The 18,919-nt window shown below is 34.4% G+C and overlaps 1 protein-coding gene across 1 annotated transcript; it reads right to left on the bottom strand.

The window, feature by feature from the left end:
• Window positions 1-243: 243 nt before the first annotated feature.
• On the bottom strand, window positions 244-18,652 carry LOC115884393 (piezo-type mechanosensitive ion channel component-like). Its single transcript, XM_030902952.1, has 7 exons — window positions 18,495-18,652; window positions 11,676-11,890; window positions 10,034-10,177; window positions 9,738-9,879; window positions 4,618-4,871; window positions 696-877; window positions 244-515 (listed from the first exon to the last, which is right to left on the bottom strand). The coding sequence occupies exons 1-7, from the start codon at window positions 18,552-18,554 to the stop codon at window positions 244-246; spliced, it is 1,269 nt and encodes a 422-aa protein (XP_030758812.1). The 5' UTR covers window positions 18,555-18,652.
• Between the last annotated feature and the right edge of the window lie 267 nt (window positions 18,653-18,919).

The following is an 18,919-nucleotide window of genomic DNA, read 5'->3' as shown; positions in this document are numbered from 1 at the left end:
TAAAAATAAGTGTTTATTAACTTTAAACAGTAAGTCCAGCTTATAAAAATATTTTTAAAACTTCTCCTCTTGCTTCTCGCCCTCCACTCCCCTCAATTTAGCTAGTACTGCCAGGCGACACCAGGTGGCCTCTGTTTCCATTTTTAACATGAAGTTAGCATTTTTTAATGTACCTATTCTCTGGCTATGACCAATCAGAGTGCCATCGGACTATAGTATCAACGTATAACGGATGCATGAAAATCAAGCTTTATCATTCTCACCTCCGCAGGGGTTCCATAAGCGGAACGCTTCCGGTATTCCGTCCTTATCGATGGAAATAAATTTCGGAAAAATAAGCGGTATCCAAAGCGGTTCGGTCGCTGTCTCGGTCATCATCATGTTTACAAGCGCTTCGCGTTGAAGCGCTACAAATGGAGCGGACGTTTGTTCAAAGATTTTTTCTTCTTTGCCGCACTCCTCGGAGTTACTTTCGTGGACATATTCGATGACGAGACGGGCAGTAAAAGAATCGACTGAAATATCGAAGAGAAAACTGTCAATAATACAGGGTGATAAATTCTTTTGGCCAGATTTACACCCCATTAAAAAGTTTCTATCGATAGGTTATCGATTTTTGTAATTTAAAATATATCTGCCATTTTTTTGGAGATAAATTCAACATAATATAATGGACAAGTAATCGCAAGGCATACATGTTTTGACTTGATCGATGAGACTCGTGTATCCTTTAGGCGATATGTCCCAGTTTTCCGAACTGTAACTTGTCCATTTGACAACGACGACGTCTTCCGGTTCATATTTATCAAAAATATCTTTAGAGGTCTGGATGTTGTTGAATGTTCTGGATATATTTTTGAAATCGTCGTGTGACATTCTACAAGTAAATTAATAAAATATTTTTGTTCCAACTCAAAGCGCCATAAATAGAGAAATGTAGGAAGTTGTCCACCTAATAGTTCAGTCATTGGGGATTTTTGTTTGGAAAGAAGTCCGGAAGTTTTGCAACTTTTCAGGTTTATAGGTTTTGGGGTCCCTAACTAAAATCCATAAAATGCACATTTTCAAACTTGCCGCCGGTGCCGCCGGTGCCGCCATCTTGCCAAGATGGCGCCCAAAATCGGTATTTTGAGAATATCTCGAAAACTATGCGTTTTTCGCGAAAATTTGCGGAGAGCAAAATTAAAGAGAATAAAATTTCATATAAAAAAGGTTTTATGAAAATTTTCGCTAAAGTCAACCGTTTAGGCACAAACTTCCTGACAATTTTACAATTTTGCGTAAAATATGATATATTATGTATTTTCCGAAATCAAATGTCGATTAGGGTTCACTAAAAGTAGTTTTAGTTTAGTTTCTTCAATTTTGTCTTAAAACAGTGGCGTATTATTAATTCGCTCATTAATTTATGAATAATTAATTTTAATTATTGAAAATGTGTACTTGTTTCCACACCACCCAAGAGGTGAGAGTACATGGTGCGTTTATTTTAACGTGGTCTCCTCGGAGGCCTACTCCACTAGATCAATTAAAAACTTTAACTTATCTGCACAAGCCCGACGGATCTGACTCATTGGTGTCAAAGTCGATCGTGTCTGCTGTGCTGGGCTCATCAGGTTGGTCTCTCAATACGTCTAACTATTCATTTTTAGCCGCCAGAGGGATATCTACAGGCAAGTGCAACTCCTCTTCATCGGATTCATTGAGTGACACTTCATTGACATGGTCACAGGATTTCCCATTGCAGTATGCACAAATCATTGAACATTTTAATTCTGCTTTTCTGCATCCGCAGGCTTTACCATAGTTGTTGGTTTTGCATTTACAGGATAAAAATGCTTGTGACTGGAGTAATGACTGTTATTGTTTTCTTCCAACCCCATTCTTCGGCATCTTTGGTACAACCAGACCAATGCTCTGCTGAACCTGGTGATAAGTTCGCAATGAATGCTGTCCAGCACGACAATTAATTATTCATAAATTAATGAGCGAATTAATGATACGCCACTGTTTCATGACAAAATTGAAGAAACTAAACTAAAACTAATTTTAGTGAACACTAATCGCAAATGTCGATCGAAAAATCGACTATATTATGTATATCATACTTTAAGCAAAATTGTAAAAATTCCAGTGATTTTGTGCCTAAACGGTTGACTTTAGCAAAAATTTTCATATAACCTTTTTTTATAGGAAATTTTATTCTCTTTAATTTTGCTCGCCTCAAATTTTCGCGAAAAACGCATAGTTTTCGAGATATTTACAAAATACCGATTTTCAGCGCCATCTTGGCAAGATGGCGGCGCCGGCGGCAAGTCTGGGAATGTGCATTTTATGGATTTTAGTTAGGGACCCCAAAACCTATAAACCTGCAAAGTTTCAAAACTTCCGGACTTTTCCAAGCAGGCCCCTTTTTGATTCCCACGACTGAACTATAAATATACTGCAGTTTATTATAACTCTATGCATAAACATATACAGAAAAACTTTTGCAGCAGAAATCTCACGCTATCGAAAGCTGCGTACAACTTATCTTAGGGGCTCTAAAGCTTCATTCAACCCTCGAAATCAGTGGAATAAATTAGTAGTTTCTAATTAGCGTAGAAGTTTGTTCGTGTAATTTTAATGTAAGCATTCAGAACGTCATAATTAGTGGTAGTAATTTTCAATTAGTGGAAAAAGTTAACAAACTTTTGACTTTTCCACTAATTATACTTCAAAATTCGCGAGGAATGTCATTTTCGCCTTTGATTATCACCCGTCAAGAAAAATTTTGGTTAGAAATCAAAAGTTTATTGTTTTATAAGCTAAATATTATGCTTTCTCTAGGGATACAACAGACTACCGCAAGCTGTTGCTAGGATATTTTATTAATTTTAATTGTGTTTTTTAGAGATTGTGAATGATCGTAAACTAAAAAGTATAAAGTGTAATTGAAACCACTAATATATTCCACTAATTGGGAAGTTCTGAATGAAGCTTAACTCACTGACGACCATAGCAGATGAACGACCAGTTTCAACAGAGTTGTCAGATCTAACGATTTTTTACGTTTTACCAATTAGAAAATATTGTTTCAGAAAGAATTAAGTTTCAGACATGTTAAAATATCCGATTTAACTAAAAAGCGAAGTTGCTATTCATGAGCTTATTAAATGTTCTAATATTAAATAATGCATTTAAAATATTCTTGGATTTTTCGTTAATAAATACTAGTGTGGTAAATGGAGTAAGTAAAATCTCCAACCCCGACTACGTTTCTCAATCAATGGTTTCATAACAGAATATTCTACATTCTACGTCTATGTAATTTAATATGTGTAGAGTAAGACATGTAACTCGTGAGATTTTCAGCATTATATCAATAAAGGACAAAAACAGTATTGTTCCTAAAGGCGCGTCCAGACTTTGGCATTTTAGCCCGAACGAACCGAGCGCGCACGAACAAGCAGAACAAATAGGCCGAACAAAAAGCATTGTGTACGCGCGACCGACAAAGAGGGAGATATTCTGTTTCTTTTTTCTACTGATATGGACTTCTACTGATACAATACAACTAAAAATAATAATTTAATAAAAAAAAACAAGTGGTTGGTTAAGTTGATCATTTCCGATGAAATACGTGCGTGTACAGGGATGGGAGAATGGGTGTAGAAAGGGGACAAACACAAAATGCCTCACAAGTCGCAATGTTTTGGACGGCATTTTATTATTGAAAAAAAATTTGATTGATTAAAAAGTACTGGCGTTGATTTAGGGCCTTTAGAATTGGGAAAATACGCAACCTGATGGGCCCCCAACTTTGTCACAAGGCTGATTTGATTTCCCCTTACATTTCAAGTGCTGTGTACGATGGAGCTACTAGTCTTTTTGCAGCCAACGCCTGAAACACTCATTTTCTCTAATTCGGTGAGCGAAGGCATATCGAAGACGGTGTGGAACTGAAAGCGACAGTGTTGCCATATTAAAATGTGTAATATCTGTAATACGTTTGACGAAAATATCTTTATATATTTGGACGAAAAATCCGTGTTTATGTATTGAACATTTATTCGTCTTAAACATAAAAGAATCAACAAAAATAAAAATTCTTTTATAGGTACTGAATATTTCGTATTATCGAAAAAAGTCATTTAGCTAGCTTGGAAATGACGACTATTGACATTTACCATTATATTATACATATGAAATTTAATAGCAGCGATGATTTCATTTCCAAGCCAAATCTGACGCTGTTCTTTGTTTAATATAATATTATATTAAATAATTGTTTAATGATAAAAAAAATACGTATTATTAACGTACTATACCCAAAATACGTAAATCTACAGATTAATCCTTAATTCTAGCAACACTGTCTCCGGCAAACAACAACTCTGTCGACTGAAAGCAGAACTACGGTACAGTATTCTTTATCCGCTGCGCTGTAAACCACGATCAGCGCGCAGCGGCGCAGAGCTAAACTAAATCTCGACCGGTTGACTAGCGGCGACGGTATCGCCAGCTACATCTCGGACAGGTTTTGTCCCGCGAAATCGTCCATAAGGTTGCGCATCTTCTTACTTCTTCAATCAACGGTACTGATGTGAAATGTTTGTAGAAATGATTTCGACTTACACTGTCATCGAGAGTGCATCAGACACGCAGACATATATAGGCTGCATGGTTCCTAAATACAGACTAAGCCTCATTCTTGGTGGATGCGTGGTTACTCCTACCGTGCCACTCATGGCAAATATTAGGAAGGGCAAAATAAGGGAAAAGGTGAGTAGGACGAAGAGTACACATCCTAACGCGTACTTCAGCGGCCTTTTCTTTCTTTTACCCGACGATTCCTCACTGGACGTCAGCTTTTCAAACTCTCTTTCACACTGTAATATAAAGGCAAATAATCAGTATCTACATTTACGACATAAATTGAAATATGAATACAGATGAAAATAAATAAAATATATACTAACTTGAATACAAATATTAAGGAAGGAGCATATCAAAAATCTTAGGTCGACCGCAACGGGACTTTAAAATGTCCGACTTAAATTCCGGTTTATCAGTGCCGTTCTAGTTTTATTCAAAACGTGTAAAAATATGACGTATAGGGTAGACGTGGAATGGACTCAATAATTTGTTTATTTTACGTTGTGAATAAATGTTGGTAGTTATTAAAATTGTTATAAAAATATATAATTCTAATAAAAATAGATAATTATAATAATTATCTATTAACACAAAAATATCCGATACGCTACCGAAGCTAGTAAGTCAAATTGACTTACCAGCTTTAAAGGGGAACTAAATTCTTTGAAAGTAATCTTTGACAAGTAGTTATTAGAAGCAAAATTGCAAGAAAAAATATTAATTAGTTAATTTTAAATTAATTTCATAAATGATCGGTTTACTACACGTATGCATATTATACCTATAGTCACTTACTAGAGAAAAGTTATTCCATTATTCCCCTCGATTTTTGAGCGAGATTTACCGCAAGCTATACAACCAACTGGTTTTCAGTCTTTTCCGATAAATCGCAATAGTTTCACTGTAAATTTGAGTTCTGCCACAATTTCAATAGTGAATAAAATAATAAATAACATAAAATAAGCTCAGTAAAGACTGACAAATCCACAAAACTTCAAATCAAATTCAAAGTCAAGTGAATAGTCAAACAGAACTGTCAATAATCCCCACCCTAGAGTTCTCTTTCCGTCGACCATGCATGAATAATGAATACATGGATAGCACTATACTCCTTCCTTAATATTTTTATTCAAAGGGTTTGAAAAGTAACAACTTTTCATCCGTATCGAGTGAAAAAATATACATTTTTAGTTTCTTACGTAAAAAATACCTCTTGGTAAAAAGCACTACGAGTAGCCGTCATACCAAGAATTTACAACTTTGAGAAACACCTCACTGTATTTTTGAGCAATAAAAAGGATTGGAAGAGAGAAACTTTTGCTCAGGCAATGTAAAAGACTAAACGTTCTCCAATGTAAAAGAGGTATACTGATGCCATAAATATATACCAAGTATACCATAAACCCGTATACCAAGTATACCATATACAAAGTACTCCTGGATAAGGGAAAGAACTCACCCGAAGATCCCTCCTCTTACCGACCTGTATGCCTTTTGGATGTGGAAGGCAAGCTATACGAGCACTTGTTATTAGCAAGATTAAAAAAAGTGATTGAATACTCGGATGGCCTGGCTGGAAACCAATATGGATTCAGGGAATGTAGACAAACGGTAGATGCAGTACTTGAAGTAATCAAAATTGCAAAGCGAGCATGGGACTACTCCTCCCAAAATGAAAAAATGTGTGCGGTCATCACACTGGACGTAAAGAACGCATTCAATAGTGCTTCATGGCAGTTAATTCTGGACAAGTTGAGCAGAAGAAGAATAAATGGAAGCCTCCTGGCATTGGTAAAATCATATCTGAGTGAGCGTGAGTTGATTGTGCAGTACGAAGACGCAACCAAGAGTTTGGAACTGAGTAGTGGCGTCCCTCAAGGCTCAGTTCTTGGGCCATTTCTGTGGAATGTCTTATATGACGATCTATTGAGAACGGAGATGCCAAAGGACGTAACGCTAATTGGATTTGCAGGCGACATAGCAATGGTAGCAGTTGATAGGAGTGAGGACTGGCTCATGGAAAAAGCTAATCTGGGTCTAATGAGAGTCTTAAACTGGATGGACAAAAACTGTCTCTGTCTGGCACCGGAAAAAACGGAAGCGGTCCTCCTGACTAAAGGACTAAGTTGAAACCAGTGCATTTTAACCTGCTTGGAACACGAATTGTACCTGGTAGATCATTAAAGTATCTCGGGGTGTGGCTGGACAGCAAGCTCACTTTCTCCATACACGTACACCGTACCATAGAAAAAGCGGAAAAAAACAATGTCCGCCCTTTCCAGATTTATGCCAAATATAGCTGGTCCAAGCGAATCGAAAAGGAAAACACTGGCATGTGTAATGCAATCCCAGATACTCTATGCTGCACCAGTGTGGAATAACGCAACGAATAATAAGGCACTTACCAGGAAACTCACCAGAGTTCAGAGGCTAATGTCCATTAGAGTAACTAGGGCCTACAGGACAATCTCAGCTGAGGCAGTCGGAGTGATAGCTGCAATACCACCCATAGACCTCCTTATCAATGAAAGAGCCAACATATACAACGGACAGGACAGAGCCACGGCGCAAAATTCCCTAATGGCCAATTGGCAGGAGCGCTGGAGGACTAGTACAAAAGGCCGATTGACACACAGGATCATCACAAACATTAGCAACTGGCAGAGTAGGCGCTACAGGGAGGTCGACTACTATTTCACTCAGGCCCTCTCAGGGCACGGCTGGGCTGCTTCAATGCATTCCTATATATAAGAAAAAGAGCAAATACGGAGATTTGTAGGTACTGTGAAGCAATAGATGATGCTGAACACACGTCGGGTGTCTTTTGAAGATTTTCTCCTCCATAAAAAAAATATATATATACCAAGTATACCATATACCAAGTATACCATATACCAAGTATACCATATACCAAGTATACCATATACCAAGTATAACATATACCAAGTATACCATATACCAAGTATAACATATACCAAGTATACCATATACCAAGTATAACATATACCAAGTATACCATATACCAAGTATACCATAAAGTGGTATACTGATGCTTCCAAAACCAAAGGTGGGACAGGGATAGGAGTGTTTGGGCCAAAAACTAAATAGTCCGCACCCATGGGCATGCGCCCGCCCCAGCATCCCTCAGGCAGAAATCTACGCTATCGAAACATGCGTACAATTTATCTTAGATAGGAACTATCGAAAACAGGAAATAGCCATTTATCCGATAGTCAAGCAGCTAGATAGTCAATTATAAAAAATATCAACTCAGTAACCATCAATTCAAACTTCGTCAAAAAATGCCTAAAGAAGCCGAACAAAATAGGCAAAGAAAATAAAGTCCTCCTACTGCATGCCGGCTCACCAAGTGATAGAAGGCAATGAAAAAGCAAACGATCTAGCTATAAAAGGAGCCAACACTCTACTAACTGGATCAGAACAACCATTCTGCTTCCCAAGTCGAAACTAACAAAGCGGAACTGAAGAACCTGTAAGACTCCATCCGTAACCTGGATTGCCAATCCTCCAACGGTCTAAGATTTTCCTTGATTTCAGTAAAAACAATCTTCGGATTGTTACAAGGTTTCTAACAGGACACTGTCTCCTCAACGAACACCTCAGTAGAGCGAAGCTGAGAAACAACGGCGAATGCAGATTCTGTTGGGAAAATGGGAAAACACTAGAACACCTTAACACTGAGCTCGCCGAGACGACGACCGTCCGTGCCATGAATTTTGGTACGGCTGATGTCGAGGATGGAGAGCTGGCCTCTGTGGAGCTGCCTCAGATACTGGCGTTTGTCAAAGCCTTGAGACTGTATGATGAGTTATAACTCGTTATAACTCAAGAAAGGGAAACACAAAATAGATCTATACATAAGGTCGCGGTGATTAATCCCCCTCCAAAACATTCTACCTTCTACAACCATTAATACCTGTTGTGTTGTGTCAATAATGATATGTATTGATAATTTCGATTCCAAATATCTCGAGAACCATTAGCCCGCGGTTACATTGAACGCGGGTAGCTCTGACGGAAATTACTCGCACGACTATTTTATTTTAGTGGTTACATTAGATGCGCGTTCATGGTGTCATGTGTGTCGAGTTTGTTAAAATGGACGCCACTACTTTAATGCTTTCTGGGGATTTGTTAAAATAACTACTTATGAACAGAAGAAAATGTTAGGTAAATGATTTATATGCAAGAAAAGGGGAAGAAAATGAATATGTAAAATATTTGGTGAATTAAAACAGCAACCAGTCAAATTTTTTGAATATTTTAGAATGTTTCGAGCAACATTAATATATCTAAAATAAAAATAAACCTGGTATTGACGAATATTCAATTTTTTCGGGAATGTATTGGGCCCAGAGATATAAAAATTCGAACGCTCGGACGTGCACGTATTAAAAAAACAAACCAGTTTGTTTTCATCCGAGCAACGGAAATAAACGTACGTGCACGGACACGCAAACTCCGATGCAATGTAACCGCCTGCGTAGATACCATTTGTTTGTTTTTTTGCTGCGTGCACGTCCGAGAACGTACGACCAAAAAAACGTACGGACACGCATCCAATGTAACCACGGGCTTACTCTTAGCTATTTCTTCCAAGAGACTTTTTTTACGTAAAAATAGTAGAAATGTATATTTTATTAGTAGTTTCATACAGTTAATTTTATACAGGTACGGACAAAAACCTACTCTTCAAAACAGTTAAAAATAGGTAGGTGGCGTTCTCTATAAGTAGGAGTCATATTGACATCCAAATCAAATTTCTCGTGTCAAAAAACTCCCTGACACAAATTTTTATCCCAATATCTACGTTAGTTCAGAAATTATTTGGAAAAAATAAAACAAAAATATTTTTTATACACCTTTATATGTTTATACAGATATATATTTATAGAACTTTTTATATATTTTTATATGACAAATATGCTGCCGAAGTTTCCCAATATATTTGGACCACCCTGTACATAAATTTATTTAAGCAGGGTTGGTATATAAAGGTTAACATAGGCTGGCTTTGGTTTTACTTTAGTTACTTTAATTATGAAAAAACTACTTTTCTTGCATTAAAACTTAATTACCATTTGATCATAGATATTCTCAGTTATGTCCTCCATTTTGAAATATTGTGACACTCCTAGGCAAGTGTCGGTAATTGTCCAGTCCAACAAAGTTCGTAGTTCAAAAACATAAGGGATTAGAGTATAAAACTTAAACGCAAACCTACAATAGTATTTTACAATTTTTCTTGATAAACATTATTTTAAATCACATCGTCTGATCAAAAAGTTTTTTGATCAAACTTGCTCTGGACATATATATCTATATTATCTAGAGCCCTTTTGATCATAAAACTTTGTTACTATACTGCAGATACCTGTTAAATGTAGTGTATCTATGCCACAAGAAATGCATTGATATTAACATGGGATATCCATTTCTTATCTGATAGGCCGAAAACAGAAAGTACATGCACTTCGTAACGTAGAAAGTTTGTACCGCAGGCGTCTCACTGAACACCCTGTAAATGCAATGAAGAAATTGGTATAGTAATAATATACTTACAGGATAACCGAGAAAAATATAAACTAAACCAAGTAAACTTTCATGTACCGGGTGGCCAACTAAGAATGGACGCCGGCTGTATCTCAGAAACTACTTATCGTATAACTTTGGGAGAAAAATTCTAATAAGTAAATTGATCAAGAGAAATCGCTGGAAATTATTTTCAAGTTCGAAAAATCCCCGCTAGGGGGCGTTTCTCTAATAGCGGATCAGAAAACAGGGATTTTCTCAAAAATACGCAGGTGAACAGGTACTTTAAATATTACTATTAGAATCGTCGAGAAATTTGTAATTTTTTTGATATAGAGTATTTTGCTCAGATTTGTTCTCTTAATATCTCCGGTTAGAGAGAAGGTAGAAAGTTGCGGTTTGCGCTGATATTTTGGAAATTTTCTGCTCTATTTAACTGTGCAAAGAGAAATAAAGCCTCCTATTTAATTTTTTTACGCAAAAGCGCAATATCTGTTATGATGTCAAACAGCGCCCTCTAGCTACCACAAAAAAAAATTGTGGAAACAAAATTTATGCTGGAGATCATTAAGGAAGAAAAGCTCTTTTAAACGAGCTTTTCTCCGTTTGTTTAAATCGCGCAACCTAAACCAGAGTTATCCTTATTTTAATAAAAACAAGTTTAAGCTTCCCTCACCACTTTATTTTATGAGATAGAGCAAAATACTCTATATCAAAAAAATTACAAATTTCTCGATGATTCTAATAGTAATATTTAAAATACCTGTTCACCTGCGTATTTTTGAGAAAAAACCTGTTTTCTGATTGGCTATTAGAGAAACGCCCCCTAGCGGGCATTTTTCGAACTTGAAAATAATTTCCAGCTTTTTCCTTTGATCGATTTACTTATTAGAATTTTTTTCCTAAAGTTATACGATAAGTAGTTTCTGAGATACAGTCGGCGTCCATTCTTAGTTGGCCTCCCGGTACCTGTACCAACTTTTAATTCACGCAGTTTTAATCATTTTTACCTAGAAATACCAAAATATAAATTTGAGAAAAATGCCCCAATTTATGAAAATTATTTATTTATCCCTAGTACTGCTTAAATGACCCCAAAAGTCACAATTTTTAAAAATAGAATGATTTAGCTGCAATATCGCTTGTTAAACGACTCTGCGAATAACTTTGTATGTATAATCTCTCCAGCGACAGAATATAGTTTCACAGTGACAAGTTATAACTCTAGCTGTCATATTAATTTAGAAATACATTTTATTTTTTAGTTGCCTGAAATCATATTATTCTCTAACTGATAATATTGATTTCGCCTATCCCATTTCAGTTTCTAATAGAAACAATTAAAATGATAAATACCGTATCTATGATCGAAAAAAAACGGCGTCCATTTGGCATGGAAATGAACATCGATGGCATTCCCTATATAATTTCACATATAAAATGACAGCGATGTTCATTTCATAGCCATTATTACATTTCGTTACCTAAGGGTGACCATGGGGTATATTATGAAAAACCATATATGGTACGTAAACACTTGGAAAAAGTGAAACAGCGTCTTGATGAATCGTCGTTTGCCTTTGTATATCCATCGGTCCACCACCATCATACCGAACTGCAGCAAAAATGTCACTATAAAGGACATCGGCACCTTGTTTGTCATCAAGAAACCTATGAGGCCGTGCTTTTCCTCTTTGTCCTGTCAAAAAACATAATATCAGATATGTTTTTTATTTCCTGTATGTGCTATAAGAATCAATAGTTTAAATATGGAAATTTGTCAGATGTATGTACTAATGTCAATGAAATTGTCAGATGTATGTACTAATTAATGTGGGATTTTTAGTTCCTTGTTCCCAAGTAGCATTTTTGGACACATCTTAGGTAATGTTTCTGATAATCGTGTCTGTTTCTTAACACAAAATTGAAACGGTATGCTACAAATGGGGAACATTTTCGAACCTATATATTTTATATGCCTTTACTACATGTGTTTCCAATGTGGTCGCACTAGTCGTTTTCTGAAATGTTTCGATGCGGAATCAAAACTTTTAGAGGAAATGTTACGATACATTTTCTGTAATTTGTGTCCAAGATGTTCCAGTTTTCAGCAGCCACTGTTTCTGAATGTGAAGAAACAAAATAAGCAACTAAAATAGTCTATGTCTGTGTGTGGATTTCAAAATGAAAATAACCATCAACAATGTCGACCTCCGCCATATTTTTTTTTGTCTTCAGATCTTTGTTGATCTTGGTTTTCTCGCACAAAAATGTATGGCTAAAGCAAATTCATCGTTTAATTTAATAATGTACTTTCATATTTTTAATGCCCCTTCTATATATCATTATTTGTTACTACAAAATATTTTTGTTTGAAATATAAATTTTTATTTTTATTTCTATATCATGGTTCTGAAAATAAAAATATATAAATTAATGTAAGTAGTACGCGTTACTAGTTTGAAAGCTTAACAACTGATAAAAACACATATTTTTAGTTAAAAACGCTATCACCAGCCAACATGGCGGAATTAGAAATCATTATTTTATAAAATTGGCATGGAGGCGGATACACATCATCTGCATTATATCATATTTGTGTCTAAAAAGAGAGAAACTCGTGCTACGAAAATTAATGGACAATAAATGGAAACCTTAAATATGTTTACAAAATGTTTCGATTTAGCGCTATCTGTGTAGAATATTTCGAACTAGTCACCTGTCAACAACGTCAATCAAAACTTCTGGTCAAAATAATTAAAACATATTTATTTACTTGTTATAACACAATTAAAACATAAAAACATGTATTCCATTGTGAAAATAAAACAGAAAATAAAATTTGCAACATATTTCTTCGGTCTCCTTTTAGGTATGGGTAGTTGCTGTTATTACATTTATTCCTAAAACAAATCATCTCTGTAACGCGTATAATCACAAACTAATTATAATAAATACTTGTAAAATCGCAGAAGAAAAAGATCTGCATTTGTACTCACCATATTATGTCATAAAAACTTATAAAATGCTTAAATTATTAAGTCTTCCCCATATTGCAAAAACTGCAGTTTTACCAAACCAAAACTGCATCGAAACAATTAAAGTAAGGTTATGATCTCATATTTGACAGAATATCAAATAAATTGTGGAAACTGTTCAGGCATAAAACGGGTACAAAATCTCTGTAATTAAGTTGGCTGAATGCTCAAAGGCAAGTGGCCATCAGTGGAAAAAAAGTCTCTGTAAATGTGAGCCACATCTGTTTCTTAAAAGTTTCGAAAAATTTGTGACACTAAGGTCTTTATTGTTATAGCTTATGTAGCGAAACTATATTTTGGTAAAATGTTTCGAAACAAAAAGCGATTTATATTACGAAACATATACCGGGTGTTGCATCGTCGCACAGTAGGCAATATGTCCAAACCAAGTTGCAAAAAATAACATCCACAGTTAGCATTTATGGCAATAACATTAGATTGGAAACATATTAGTTAAGAGGAAACCACATAAAACTAACAAAAAAAACATATTCGGAGTCTCTTTCGAGGGGCTGTAAAACAAACTTTGCGCAAAACCTACATTTTCAGTTAATTTGTGTCCAATAACTGTCTTTTTGCTACAATTTTTTAAATAGTAGGCGTTGCATTCAAGTGACACAGTATTATGACAATTGAATCGGACGACCTTAGCTTACTGTCAAAAATTATTGTAAAATTGTCATAACGTGTTTTACGTAGATTCCCGGTTGCGGTAAATTTAATGTGATGGTAAGTAAAAAAGTATCTTTTATTTTGATTTTTTGGATAAAAACTAGGTAAAGGTCAAAGTAGAACATAATCATTTAAGGTTTTTTTTTGATAGTGGCATATATTCTATCTTAGAAAAGTTAAGTCAAAAAAATCGCAAAAAATCGCAACATTAAATTTATTGGAAGCGTAAGCCTCCATGCGTATGTGTATAGTAACATCCTTTATGTGGATAATTGTCATAAATTAATTGTTATAGTAGCTAGAGCTAGAGAAGAACTTGAAATATAAAGTTACGTAACTTTTCTCAAGATTTCCGAAGAGGTATGTCATAAATGCCAAATGACATTTTTTGACAAATTGACAAATTATTACCTAATTTTTTAAATTAAATGAAATGGATTTTTCTTTCAGATTTAAAAATGTGCACTTCGTGACCATTGCTTCCAGCTGTTATAAAACAAAATATCAGTAAATAGTAGGTGGTAAAATAAAATTTAGATATTTTTAATAAGTATAAGTTCTATTATTTCCTAAATTGTCATTGTTTAATTCTCAGCATATTATTACTTATTTAAAATATAATAATAAAATATTGTTCACATATTGCCTGGTATTATTAGAAACCCAACTTATTCAAATGACAAACAATCTTGAATAAAAGTTCGATTGGATTAGTATACTAGGGTTTTCTTTTATACATTGTCACCCCCTTTATGTTTTTTATTTGACATTTCCGAAAACTGTCTCAAATGAAAGTGGTTTTGAATAAATTTGCCAAAAAAGTCTATTTCGCATATACAAAGTGCTTCAAAAAGTCTGGGCGTGGTTCAACTATCTTATTTCAAATTAGGTATAGGCTATGCTACAAAACAGTAGTTAGGATTTTTAGGAGAAAATAAAAATCAAATAAAAAAATGGGTACTAATTTGAAATAAGAAAGTTGGGCCACATACAGGATTTCTAAGGCACCCTGTACATGCAAAGAAGACTGTTTTGAAAAATGTATTCGAGACCGTTAAACTTTTATTCAAGACACTTTTTTCGAAAACGTCGAATAAAAAAGATACCGAGGATGTTAATATATAAAACAAACCCTGTATATGGCAGAGGAGTAATAATTGCTCAATATTTCTCTGTTTCATCTTGTCTCTGCCAAAAATCGTAAAATTTAGTGAAATGTAAAATATTCTTACCGCATTTTGGTAGCTGTATTAGTCAAAAGATGATTTTTCCATTTTATGAATCCCCTCCACCACCCCCAACCACTCTCAAGTCAGCCAAAACTAACAGGGTTCACGGCCTACTGGCATAGAATGTTTTTACCAAATTTGAATAAAATCGTACAAAAAAAGAATTTTTGCAACATACTTCTGGATTTTTGCCCACTGTGCGTCGGACGGGACATAGTAACTCCCATGTAAATTTTAATGGGGTCAATTATTGGCTTCCCTAATTATTTTAGAGAATAATTCTATTTAGGTTTATTGAAGAGCACTAAAACCCACATTCAAAAGAATAACTTTAGATATTTTTGATTAGCCCGTTTACGAGTTACCGCCGTATTATTTTTAAATATTTCTCCTTTCTTATGGCCCTGTATTTACTTATGAGCACCAGTCAAGGTAAAAGATAACTGTCAAATGAAGTTGTCATTTCAGAAATTTACCTATTTAGTGCTTTATTATTACTGAAAACTCATTCCTACATCGGAAATCTTAAAGATGTATTTATAAATACAAATTAATATGAATTAAAGTAAAATAAAGTAATCAATTACAAGGTTAATTATAGTATTATTACAATATTCAATAACTTATTAATTTAGGTACTATTAAATTGTTAGAACTTTAGGATTTAAGAAGATGTTCAAATATTCCTCCATCGACTGCTAGACAATAACCCAGGCGATCATACAATTCTCTTCTTACATTCGCTAGTTGGTAAACTGAAATTCTATTGCATTCGGCAGAAATAGCATTTTTTAACTCGTCTAGATTTGGGTATTTTTTATCCTTGTATATCCTGTTTTTTAAATGGCCCCAGAGAAAGAAATCATTTGGCGAAATATCAGGAGACCTTGCTGGCCAATTTACTGTATGATTTAGGCCAATAACGTTTCCGTTAAAAGTATTGTCTAAATATTCCCGAACAGCCAGTGTACTATGTGCCAGGCAGCCATCCATTGGGTTCATTATTTAAAGTAAACGTGCATTCGTCAGTGAAACATATGTTTTTTAAAAATTCCCTATCCGTGTTTGCTCTTTCCATCATATGAAAACAAAACGCCTGCCGCCGTATTTCGTCCCCATCTCGTAGCTCTTGGTGCTTTTCATATTTGAAGGAATATGAATTATGTCGTTTCAAAATTCGAAACGCTGTAGTGTGATCTATTCCTATTTCATCCTCAAGTTTCCTTGTGCTGATCTTTCCATCGTTCTCTTCCACGCACAATAAAACTTCCAAGTCGGTATCATTTCTTGCATCTTCTCTTTGTTCCTGCCTTGCTTGACATCTGTAATTATTTATTAGGGTACCTTTGGTCTCAAATCTCTGGATATTCCTTGCGATTGTAGATTTTCCAGGTATCGGTCTATTCGGATACAGAGCAGCAAACATGTCCGACACCTTTTGATAACTATTTCCTTGATAATACTATTTAATCATCAATACTTTTTCTTCGGTATGTAATTCATGGCTAATATTTTCGATGTAGGTATGAGTTTTTAATAATAATAATAAAGCACTAAATAGATAAATTTCTGAAATGACAACTTCATTTGACAGTTATCTTTTACTTTGACTGGTACCATTGCCTGGAAACTTATATGGTGAAATTTTGATAAAATAATTTAGTACACACTAAAAACACGGTATGTCACTAGTGGTAGGAAAAATAATTTTTAGAGGTTACTAGTTTATTTGGTTGCCTGTGATATGCATATACAGGGTGTTCCCTAATTAATTTAAAAAATATAAAATCGTTAGAAAACGAATTAAGGCGGGCTCTTAATAAGTATATTTATTTTTTTCTCAACAACCGTTTGATGAACAAGAAAAACTCAAAAGATCAATTTTGTTGAAAAAGGATGGCCAGTCAAGAAAAAAATATATTTTCTTTAGAAAAGCAGTGGTGTACCATTTACGTTAAGCAAAAAAATCGATTTTTTTAATTTTTAACACATTGTAGATCAGAAAAGAAGTACTTTAGACCCAATGGTTATATAAAAATTGTTTTAAGAACACATGAGGAATCACCCCATAATTTTTTAGACTAATTCGAAAACACCCTGTATATTGTCAACTTGACAATGACTGCTGATAAATCAAAAAATACCTTTTCAGTGAAAGAAGCCTGATTTTCACAGGAAAAATTTTGATTTTTTTTTAATTTGGGCCTGCGTTTGCAAATACTGGTTTGTTTTTTAATTTTCTATATATCGAAATTTTAAATATCATAGTCAGAAATAGTTTTATTATTTATTAACTGTAAAAATGGTGTTTTCTTGTTGTGTTGCATCTTGCAAAGAAACTAACGAAACTGCAAAAATGCACGTGTTTCCAAAAGACGATAAGGTATGTATCTTAGATAAAAGAAAAATATATGGTATGTATTCGTTGTTTGATTTTTTTTCGTTCGCTTTAAAATCTATAAATCTCGGTCTATTCATTAGACAGCCATTCGACTTACGATCATTTACATGAAACTCTGTAAAATAAAAAAAAAATGTAAATTATATATATATTCTTATGTTTTATTAAAGTTACTCTGATATACTAATACATCAGTGTAACTTTAAAAATAAATCCTTTGAATTCAAATATAAACATTAAAAACATTTACAGCAGAAAAGGCGAAGGCGCTGGGTTATAAACGTAGTCTCCACTAAAAACACGGAGGGGCGCTTTGACCCAAAATTTTACTATTAAGTTTCATATCTATCTTAATAGTAGATTATTTTCTTTTATCTATGGACTGGTACTCATAAGTAAATACAGGGCCATAAGAAAGGAGAAATATTTAAAAAGAAATCGGCGATAACTCGTAAACGGGCTAATCAAAAATATCTAAAGTTATTCTTTTGAATGTGGGTTTTAGTGCTCTTCAATAAACTTAAATAGAATTATTCTCTAAAATAATTAGGGAAGCCAATAATTGACCCTTTTAAAATTTACATGGGATTTCCTATGTCCTGCTCGACGATGCAACACCCGGTATGTGTCAAAAATTTTTCAAATTAATTCCAGAACTTTTGTGTCCTGACACAAACACCTTCATTGTTTCGAAACTGTTTCGCAATGTTTCTCAGCAGAGATTTTGTATAGATTTTGTGTCTAAAAATGTTACTTGGGTGGAAGGAACTACTTTCTCCAGAAGGAATAGTTCCTTGAACTAGGTCTTTAGTTTACATTAGTTTCCGACTTGATGGAACATTGGCATCCCCGTTGCTTACTCATGGATGTCATTACATCAAATTCGAACAAAGGGTTCAAGGGGAAATTGATTTCAAACAACATGTCTTTAATTTGTGACTAGTAATTATAATAATTTCTTACCATAAATGAATCGAAGAAGAATGTAATATTAAATAAGTTGATGAGGTCGCAAAAGAACATTGGAGTGTAGACGTCTACTGGTACTTGTGTAGTTGATGGCGTTAGGAGTTGCTGAAGGAACGATTTTACTGATTCACCATACTTTTGCGCCCTAGCATAAATAAAGAAGGTTAATACAATAAGTAAATATATAGTTAATATACACCCAGTGTTCAATAAAATAATATATAGACACTGATAGACATTTCAAGTACCATAGCTCTGTTAAAACTTTTAATTTTTAATCAAGGAGCCTTGGTAAAATACGTAAAATATATTTGATCATCTAATATTTTTCGTGACTTTTCGTGGCCGGTTAAAAATGCACAAATCGTATTTTTAATCAAACAGAACAAGGATGGTTCATTAGCATATTAAAAAAACTA

Source organism: Sitophilus oryzae, unplaced genomic scaffold, assembly GCF_002938485.1.
Source record: "Sitophilus oryzae breed Bouriz unplaced genomic scaffold, Soryzae_2.0 scaffold_234_pilon_pilon, whole genome shotgun sequence".
Lineage (NCBI taxonomy): Eukaryota > Metazoa > Arthropoda > Insecta > Coleoptera > Curculionidae > Sitophilus > Sitophilus oryzae.
This window is presented reverse-complemented; position numbering and strand designations above follow the sequence as displayed.

Excerpts from the sequence above, each read along its gene's own strand:
- LOC115884393 (XM_030902952.1), bottom strand. The coding sequence starts at position 18,554 with ATGTTCTTTTGCGACCTCATCAACTTATTTAATATTACATTCTTCTTC. Across the intron at positions 11,891-18,494 it reads TCTTCTTCGATTCATTTATG|GACAAAGAGGAAAAGCACGG; the intron begins GTAAGAAATTAT and ends GTTTTTTGACAG. Across the intron at positions 878-4,617 it reads GATGCACTCTCGATGACAGT|AATGTCACACGACGATTTCA; the intron begins GTAAGTCGAAAT and ends ATTTACTTGTAG.